Genomic DNA, 10,431 nt, shown 5'->3' with positions numbered 1-10,431 from the left:
CCTCAAGCACTGAGATGCAGTGCCTTAGACCGCTGCGCCACTCGGGAGCCCAGAATAGACTAGTGTACAGCAGAGGTCTGCAATAGGTTTTTTTATCGTGCCAAAAAAAATTCTCAGCTAAAAGTCGGCATGACAGAACATAATAGCGGTCCAATTCATAGGCAAAGGAAACACAATTTTACACATCTGGTCAGTTCAATGACAATAACATATCCTAATATTTTCGATCTGATTACACTGATAAAATCCCCAATGTCTCTATAAAATTAGTTGTATATTTATTTGTGCAATGATTGGGGAAAAACAGCTTGCAATCAAAAGAAAATGTTCTCTGAAAAAGTCTCAAAAGAACGAAATTGAAGGGGTTAGAATACTTTCCGAATGCACTGTACATACATACATTGACTGTACAAAACATTAAGAACGCCTTCCTAATATTGAGTTGCACCCCCTTTTGCCCTCAAAACAGCTTCAATTTGTCGGGAAATGTACTCTAAAAGGTGTCGAAAGCGTTTCACAGGGATGCTGGCCAATGTTGACTCCAATGCTTCCCACAGTTGTGTCAAGTTGGCTGGATGTCCTTTGGGTGGTGGACCATTCTTGATACACATGGTAAAGTGTTGAGCATTAAAAAAAACAGCAGCATTGCAGTTCTTCAGAAACTCTAACTGGTGCGCCTGGCACCTACTACCATAGCCCATTCACCCTCTGAATGGCACACATACACAATCCATGTCTCAATTGTCTCAAGGCTTAAAAATCCTTCTTTAACCAATATCTTCCCCTTCTACAATATACAATAATTGAAGAGGATTTAACAAGTGACATCAATAAGGGATCATAGCTTTCACCTGGTCAGTCTATGTCATGGAAAGCACAGGTGTTCCCTAATGTTGGAAAAAAAATTCTCAATTTGTCTGTCATAGTTGACGTGTACCTATGATGAAAATTACAGGCCTCTCTCATCTTTTTAAGTGGGAGAACTTGCACAATTGGTGGCTGACTAAATATTTTTTTCCCCCACTGTACATACATACATACATACATACATACATTCATACATACATACATACATACATACAGTGAGGGAAAAAAGTATTTGATCCCCTGCTGATGTTGTACGTTTGCCCACTGACAATGAAATGATCAGTCTATAATTTTAATAGTAGGTTTATTTGAACAGTGAGAGACAGAATAACAACAAAAAAATGCAGAAAAATGCATGTCAAAAATGTTATAAATTGATTTGCATTTAAATGAGGGAAATAAGTATTTGACCCCCACTCAATCAGAAAGATTTCTGGCTCCCAGGTGTCTTTTATACAGGTAGCGAGCTGAGATTAGGAGCACACTCTTAAAGGAATGCTCCTAATCTCAGTTTGTTACCTGTATAAAAGACACCTGTCCACAGAAGCAATCAATCAATCAGATTCCAAACTCTCCACCATGGCCAAGACCAAAGAGCTCTCCAAGGATGTCAGGGACAAGATTGTAGACCTACAAAAGGCTGGAATGGGCTACAAGACCATCGCCAAACAGCTTGGTGAGAAGGTGACAACAGTTGGTGTGATTATTCGCAAATGGAAGAAACACAAAATAACTGTCAATCTTCCTCGGCCTGGGGCTCCATGCAAGATCTCACCTCGTGGAGTTGCAATGATCATGAGAACGGTGAGGAATCAGCCCAGAACTACACGGGAGGATCTTGTCAATGATCTCAAGGCAGCTGGGACCATAGTCACCAAGAAAACAATTGGTAACACACTACGCCGTGAAGGACTGAAATCCTGCAGCGCCCGCAAGGTCCCCCTGCTCAAGAAAGCACATATACATGCCCGTCTGAAGTTTGCCAATTAACATCTGAATGATTCAGAGGAGAACTGGGTGAAAGTGTTGTGGTCAGATGAGACCAAAATCCAGCTCTTTGGCATCAACTCAACTCGCCGTGTTTGGAGGGGGAGGAATGCTGCCTATGACCCCAAGAACACCATCCCCACCGTCAAACATGGAGGTGGAAACATTATGCTTTGGGGGTGTTTTTCTGCTAAGGGGACAGGACAACTTCACCGCATCAAAAGGACGATGGACAGGGCCATGTACCGTCAAATCTTGGGTGAGAACCTCCTTCCCCCAGCCAGGGCATTGAAAATGGGTCGTGGATGGGTATTCCAGCATGACAATGACCCAAAACACATGGCCAAGGCAACAAAGGAGTGGCTCAAGAAGAAGCACATTAAGGTCCTGGAGTGGCTCCAGACCTTAATCCCATAGAAAATCTGTGGAGGGAGCTGAAGGTTTGAGTTGCCAAACGTCAGCCTTGAAACCTTAATGACTTGGAGAAGATCTGCAAAGAGGAGTGGGACAAAATCCCTCCTGAGATGTGTGCAAACCTGGTGGCCAACTACAAGCAACGTCTGACCTCTGTGATTGCCAACAAGGGTTTTGCCACCAAGTACTAAGTAATGTTTTGCAGAGCGGTCAAATACTTATTTCCCTAATTAAAATGCAAATTCATTTATAACATTTTTGGGGGATTTTTTTGTTGTTATTCTGTCTCTCAATGTTCAAATAAACCTAGCATTAAAATTATTGACTGATAATTTCTTTGTCAGTGGGAAAACGTACAAAATCAGCAGGGGATCAAATACTTTTTTCCCTCACTGTACATACATAGAGTGCCTTCAGAAAGTATTCACACCCCTTGACTTTTTCCACATTTTTTTTGTGTTACAGCCTGAATTTAAAATGGATTAAATAGCGATTTTTTTGTTGCAGGTGTACACACAATAGCCCAAAATGTCAAAGTGGAATTATGTTTTTAGAAATTTTAGAAATTAATAAAAAATTAAAAGTTGAAATGTTTTGTCAGTAAGTATTCAACCCCTTTGTTATGGCAAGCCTACATTTTTGCGTAATAAGTCACATAATAAGTTGCATGGACTCACTCTGTGTGCAATAATAGTGTTTAACTTGAAATTTTAATGACTACCTCATCTCTGTACCCCACACATACAATTATCTGTAAGGTCCCTCAGTCGAGCAGTGAATTTCTAACTCAGATTCAACCACAAAGACCAGGGAGGTTTTCCATTGCCTCGCAAAAAAGGGCTCATATTGGCAGACATTGAATATCCCTTTGAGCATGGTGAAGTTATTAATTAAAGTTTGGATGGTGTATCCATACACCCAGTCCCTACAAAGATACAGGTGTACTTCTTAACTCAGTTGCCGGAGAGGAAGGAAACCGCTCAGGGATTTCACCATGAGGCCAATGGTGACTTTAAAACAGTTAAGAGTTTAATGGCTGTAATAGGAGAAAACTGAGGAAGGATTCACAACATTGTAGTTACTCCACAATACTAATCTAATTGACAGAGTGTAAAGAAGGAAGCCTGTACAGAATACAAATATTCCAAAACATGCATCCTTTTTGCAACAAGGCACTAAAGTAATACTGCAAAAAATGTGGCAAAGCAATTCACTTTGTGCCCTGAATACAAATTCAACACAACACATCACTGAGTACCACTCTTCATACTTTCAAGCATAGTGGTGGCTGCATCATGTTATGGGTATGCTTGTCATTGGCAGGGACTAGGGAGTATTTTAGGATAAAAAGAAACGGAATAGAGGTAAGCACAGGCAAAGAGGCACAGAGGAAAACCTGGTTCAGTCTGCTTTCCAACAGACACTGGGAGAAAAATGTACCTTTCAGCAGGACAAGAACCTAAAACACAAGGCCAAATATACACTGGAGTTGCTTACCAAGACGACATTGAATGTTCCTGAGTGGCCTAGTTACAGTTTTGACTTAAATTGGCTTGAAAATCTATGGCAAGACTTGAAAATGGCTTTCTAGCAATGATCAACAACCAACTTAACAGACCTTGAAGAATTGTTTTAATAATAATGTGCAAATATTGTACAATCCAGGTGTGCAAAGCTCTCAGAGTTACCCAGAAAGATTCACAGCTGTAATCGCTGCCAAAGGTGATTCTAACATGTATTGACTCAGGGTTGTGAATACTTATGTAAATTAGATATTTCAGTATTTCATTTTCAATACATTTGCAAAGATTTCGAAAAACATGTTTTCACTTTGTCATTATGGGGTATTGTGTGTAGATGGGTGAGGGGAAAAAATCAATTTAATCAATTTTGAATTCAGGCTGTAACACAACAAAATGTGGAATAAGGCAAGAGGTATGAATACTTTCTGAAAGCACTGTAGATAAGGCCGTTGGCCTCCACTCTGCCGTGGCTACAATGAGGCATCAGCATGCTGGTCCGCCACGACTCACACAGCGTGTCATAACACTCAGGTTCCACGCTGAGCAGCCTAGAGGGAGAGACGGACAGAGACACAGGGACACACTCTGACAAAAATTAGCGCACACACACACACACTTCAATACAATGTTCTGTATTGAACATTACATTACAATGCTGATATAGATCAGCCATAAGCCTAACACCTCCCTGTCCTCTAGTGTGTGTGTGTGTGTGTGTGTGTGTTTTACTGTCCAGTGGTGTAGGGGGCCTGGTTTACAACAGAGAAAAGGTTAGAACACACACACACACACACACACAACTTTCTCTGTGTTGCAACACAAGTCACACTGCTCCGATTTCAGACTCTAATACAACACACACACACACACACACACACACACACACACACACACACACACACACACACACACACACACACACACACACACTTCCAGTACATCGTTTGGAGTAACAGTTGTCCTTCAGTATGTTGTAACAGTCCATCCTCTTTATGGGGAACAGCTGAGATCCTCCCAGAATGTAGACAACAATATCCCAGAACACCACCGTGGCATCACGACGCTTCTCAAACGGACGGATGTCTGACCAGCTGTAGTCCTCAACACACACACACACCGTTTTTGAAATGATTCAGCCATTTTGTTACCATCTCCACATATTTGAATGACACAAATGGACTACAGACTGGCTCTGACTGAAGGACGTAATCTGATAGGTGTGTATGTGTGTGTGTACCTTAGGGTTGAAGTATCTGCAGGACTATGGATGGGAGCCGCCAAACAGAGCAATCCTGTAGTCGTGTTTCTTACGTCGCAGTCAACTGTTCTCTCCCAACTCCTCCCAATCCTCTGGGGATAGCAGGTGGTACCACATCCCACCTACACACACAGGAGAGGTTACACACACACACACACCGACCGCTGTTACACACACACACACACACACACACACCGAGAGCAGCTAGCACCACTCTGTTTGCCCTGAAACACCAAGATCACATCACCATGATCACATCATGTACAGTACCCTGCAGAAAACACTGTTAGACACAAGCTCACTCACACACCTGTGTCCTCAGGTTGTACATGATGCCCATGGTACTGGACAGGAAACTAAACTCGTCTCTAGCCAACTTATTTTCATTTTTCTTCTTGGAGCCTGAAGCTGAGGGTTTGTCTCCTGTTGCAGCTGCAGAAGTCATGCTGGTGCTGGCCATAGCTGCTAGCTACTACATTAGGTGCTGGCCATAGCTGCTAGCTACTACATTAGGTGGCCAGTTAGGGGTTGTCAACATTTTCAAAATAATAATGTGTATGTCTAAGCAGACTAGCTTGCAATAGTAGCTATAACCCACTGCTTTTGCTGCTGCCAAAGTCCACTCCACAGCACAGCCTGTGTTTGTTTTGGTGTTAGCAGTTATGCTAACTTAGCTTGCTATAGAATGCGTGCCGCTTTTTTTTTTTTTTTAGTCATTTGGCAGACGCTCTTATCCAGAGCGACTTACATGAGCAATTAGGGTTAAGTGCCTTGCTTAAGGGCACATCGACAGATTTTTCACCTAGTCGGCTCGGGGATTAGAACCAGCGACCTTTCGGTTACTGGCACAACGCTCTTACCCACTAAGCTACCTGCCGCTTAGTTTGCTGACAGAAGAAGTCAAGAAGAGTTGGTTCTGATTTTATGTGTTAGCTAGCCGGCTAGCACTGCTCAGTTTCTCCTTTCTTCTGGGTTCCTGTTGTGGTAAAATCAGTGGCAGCGGCTGTCAAATATCGCCCTCTATTGCCGGTTTACAGACCGCCTCCGCTTGTCTGTTTTCATTCTGGATTGGGAAAAGTTTATTTGCTGCAGGTAGGCCTACGGTTTGTCGTTTCATAAATGCACTACTGAAAAAGACGGAGCTGACGTGTCAAATGTCTGTGTTTACTGTTGAATGCTAAAACTTATCGCTATGCATTTCACCTGTACTGTACACTTCCAGTGTATCCGGTGGGTGCACCTGTCCTCTATCTATTGCCACAGCTAGAAAACTATTCCGCAAATCCAGTCCCATGACAGGTGACGTCACCAGGAATGCGGGGCAGAGATGTATTGACCTGGATAAAGAGAGAGAAAGAGAGAGATTGAGAGAGATTGTGGAGAAAACGAATAAAGAGATATTGATTGCGAGGATTAACTGTTGGGTCTCGGGATCATTTCAGCGAGAATGTCTGTGCTATTCTGTTGCTGTGTCACTCCTTCCGAAGACAACGACGAGGTATTGTATAGGAACAGGAAAGAAACGTGATTTATTGTCTGAGGTTAGGTTACACAGGAACAAAGTGGCCTAGAACTTTATTTTTCCCGAGGGAACATCATTTGTGGAATCAGACACATAAGCACGGGCGGCAGGTAGCCTAGCGGTTAAGAGGTTGGTCCAGTAACCGAAAGGTTGCAAGTTCTTATTCCCGAACTGTCAGTGTGCCCTTGAGCAAGGCACTTAATCCTAATTGCTTCCGTAAATCGCTCTGGATAAGAGTGTCTACTAAATGACTAAAATGTAAAATTAATCAGACATGCGTTAGGCTACATTCAAATAATAAGCTTGATCAGATCATGTTTACAACAAACCAATGTAATAGCGCACTGCATGTTTCTGCACCAGGAAGTGTTATGTCACAATGTTACCCACTTGAGTAAAACACAGACTACTGAATATAATAGGTCTGTTGTTACAGTGTTAGACATTGATTGGATTTATATATCCCGCCCATACCTCACTCACACAGTGGAACGTGTGTGTGTTACAGAGACAGCCCCTACTTCACACAGAGCCTTCAAAATCAGCTAAACCAGAGTCGGCCAGACAGCCTCAACCAGCAGCCACAGGTTCAATCACACATATTACCATCATATTACAAGTGTGTGTGTGTGTGTGTGTGTGTGTGTGTGTGTGTGTGTGTGTTATTGACTCTGTTTTTGTGTGTGTGTGTGTGTGTGTGTTTCAGTGAGTCGGAGTGGTCTGTTGGTCCCGAAGCGTGTGGGTGTGATAGACTTGGACCAGCAGTTCTCTGATGTAGCCTTGACGTTCAACCAACAACAGGAGAGCTATGATGCCATGAAGGAACGCATCATCTCTCTGCGATGCACCTACGACTGTAACAATGACAGCAACCTGACTCTGACAGAGTGTGTGAGGAAGATCAAAGAGGAGCACAGTGAGACACACACACACACACACACACATGGTTGTTTTAGTATCCTTGTGGGGACCAAACAATTGATTCCCATTCAAAATCCTATTTTCCCTAACCTCTTACCCTAACCCTTACCCTAACCTTAACCTTAACCTTTAAACCTAACCCTAACCCTATTTGTAACCCTAAACCTATCCCCTAAACCTAAAATAGCCTTTTTTTCCTTGAGATCAGCTAAATGTCCCCACTTGTCCGAATTCCTCCTTGTTTTACTATCCTTGAGAGGACTTCTGGTCCCCACAAGGATAGTAAAACCCCCCAAAGAAACCACACAGGCATAACAGAGCCATGCCAGTCCTCTCTCTCTTCCTGGCCTCACACAGCTCCAACACCATCATCAAGTTTGCTGACGACACGACAGTAGAAGGCCTTATTACCAACAACGATGAGACGGCCTACAGAGAGGATGTAGGCACTCTGACAGCATGGTGCCAGGGTAAACAACTTCCTCCCTCAACGTCAGCAAAATAAAGGAGCTGATTGTGGACTTCAGGAGGAACCAGGCCTAGGCACCCCCACATCCCTTATGAACTGGGCCGCCGCGGACATAAAGTTCCTAGTTGTACAACATCTCCGAGGGGAGGCTGAAATGGTCAAACCACACGGACCCCCCCCCCCCCCGCTGCTACCCCCTTTGGACATTCCCTCTGGAACATTCTACCCCCACCCCCCCCCCCCAACAGGACATTTACCCTGCCCCCCACCCCCCAATGAACATTTGTTATTGTTACAGTCAATATGTATATATTATTATTTTACCTTTTTTTTTAATTATTGTTTTATTCACTTCTCTTTTTGACCTGCACTGTTGGAGCTCAGAGCTGAAGAATTTACTGTACCCTGCAATTACATCTACAACCCTGTGCTTGTGACTAATAAATTAATCTAATCTTTTTACCTCCCTCACTCCCTCTCCCTTCCATATGACAGTTACCGGGTAAGTCTACAGATGAAGGCTTATAACTTTTCTCACTCTCTCTCTCTCTCTCTCTCTCTCTCTCTCTCTCTCTCTCTCTCTCTCTCTCTCTCTCTCTCTCTCTCTCTCTCTCTCTCTCTCTCTCTCTCTCTCTCTCTCTCTCTCTCTCTCTCTCTCTCTCTCTCTCTCTCTCTCTCTCTCTCTCTCCAGAGGACAGTTGCAGTGTAACCGTGGTGATGAAGGGGTATGACTTCTCTCTCTCAGTGGTTCCGCTGAGGTCTGCGGTCGAGGGGGAGGAGTCTCCACCTAGCCGTCTCCGATTGGCTCAGGAGGAGCTCTGGGGCATTTCCCAGGGCGCCAAAGCAATAAGCACCGCGGGGACCCAAGCTCCAGGAGCTGATAGGCTGGCTGCTGAATGAGGAGGAGCGAATGGCGGAGAGGGTCAGGGAGGTGGCACCAACCCATCAGGACCGCTGTAGGCTGGAGAAGAACCTGATTGAAACCATGCAGGAAGTGAGAAGGGCGAGGGAGCTTTCGCTAGGTTACCGCCAGCAGGCTGGAGAGGTGCAAACTGAGGCCGCACAGATAGCAGGACTGGCCTGACACACACTGTGGAAAATCCCCTGTGGCTCCCACAAAACGTAGACGTTTCTGCAGCCCACTCAGACAATCTACTCCCGATGCCAAGGTGTCTGGCTGTAGAACTTTCTCACCACCATGGCCAACTGACCCCTGATTGGTTGCCATGTAGCCTGCCAACTATGATTCTGATCACCAGACTTATCTAGCCAAGGCAATTACCTGGTTTGGACCAGTTTAGGCTGCTCTGACCTCAGTGTCCTCCTCCAGCGGCACAGAGAGAGTGGATACTCCTGTATCCCTGTGCTTCTTCCTTCACCTCTGGACTTCTCCATCCAAGGACGACCACCTGCGGACACCTTTCCTCTTCACTCCTCTAGTGTGTGTGCGTCATTGCTCAAAGCAAGTGGACTTTGTGGAGCCAGTGTGCCTTTGTGTATACGTTTATGCACCTGTTGTAATCCAATGTTACAATCTTCTTGGTCACCACTATTCCTAACTGTTATCCAGTATAACTTGGTTAGTATTTCACCTGTATGTAATAAGCTGTGTTACATATGCTGGTTATACACTTATGGTCGAGTTATGAGTAGTTATTTTGTGGCCAATAGTTAGGCTACACTCTAGGCCTACTTGCCATTGAAACCTATAGGCCTAAGATGGCCGCCAGCTGCAAGGTAATTTAGATATTCAATTTGGCTGCCATGTGTTACCGCATCGAGAAGATTGAAATACTGCTAGTTTTTAATTAAACTGCCTTTTTCGTCAGCACACTAGCCTAGCTAATGCTAAAGCAACCCATTGGATTCCACAACACTTCCGGTAGCTACTCACTCCAACGGTAGGTATTCTATTTTAATGGAATCCTTTAGCATTAGCTAGCTTAGAATGAGGAGGATAAAGGCAGTCTACTTAAAAACTAGCAGTATTGCTATCTTCTCAATTTGTCATTTCGGATATTGGGATAATTAGGAATAAGCTACAGCAACATCTTCCATCCCTGGATTGAGGTCTGTTTTCGTGCCATATCACGCTATTATCCCGGTAGTATTTTTCTCATTACTGTTGCTATATCTTTATAGCTATTCCACTGTGTAATGTATACATCATTTGTCTCTTCCTTTATAGATAGCATTTATAATCACTATCTCCCATTCTCCTGGCAATAAACCTGAGTTTTTTTACCCCTGTCTCCTACTGAGCCATCCCCCTCTAACCAGGGACCTAGTGCAGTTGTTCGTCTTACTGGGGACCTAGTGCAGTTGTTCCTCTTACCGGGGACCTAGCGACAGTTGTTCCTTACACCTTGCACTGGCAACTCTATGGGTCCACCTCTTACCGGATGGTACTCTTTCACACACACTGAGAGGAGAGAGACCTCTGCTGACACAGAATCTATAAATGTCACTT

At 44.0% G+C, this 10,431-nt stretch overlaps 1 protein-coding gene across 1 annotated transcript; it reads left to right on the top strand.

The window, feature by feature from the left end:
- Positions 1–6,109: 6,109 nt before the first annotated feature.
- Positions 6,110–10,205, top strand: LOC311132810 (uncharacterized protein). The gene is made up of 4 exons (XM_084166152.1): positions 6,110–6,547; positions 7,080–7,158; positions 7,278–7,487; positions 8,653–10,205. Exons 1-4 carry the CDS (start codon positions 6,497–6,499, stop codon positions 8,859–8,861), a joined length of 549 nt encoding a protein of 182 aa, XP_084022278.1. The 5' UTR covers positions 6,110–6,496; the 3' UTR covers positions 8,862–10,205.
- The last annotated feature ends 226 nt before the right edge of the window (positions 10,206–10,431 follow it).

The sequence above is a fragment of the Coregonus lavaretus genome, assembly GCF_964263955.1.
Source record: "Coregonus lavaretus genome assembly, chromosome: 7".
Taxonomy (NCBI): Eukaryota; Metazoa; Chordata; class Actinopteri; order Salmoniformes; family Salmonidae; genus Coregonus; species Coregonus lavaretus.
This window is presented reverse-complemented; position numbering and strand designations above follow the sequence as displayed.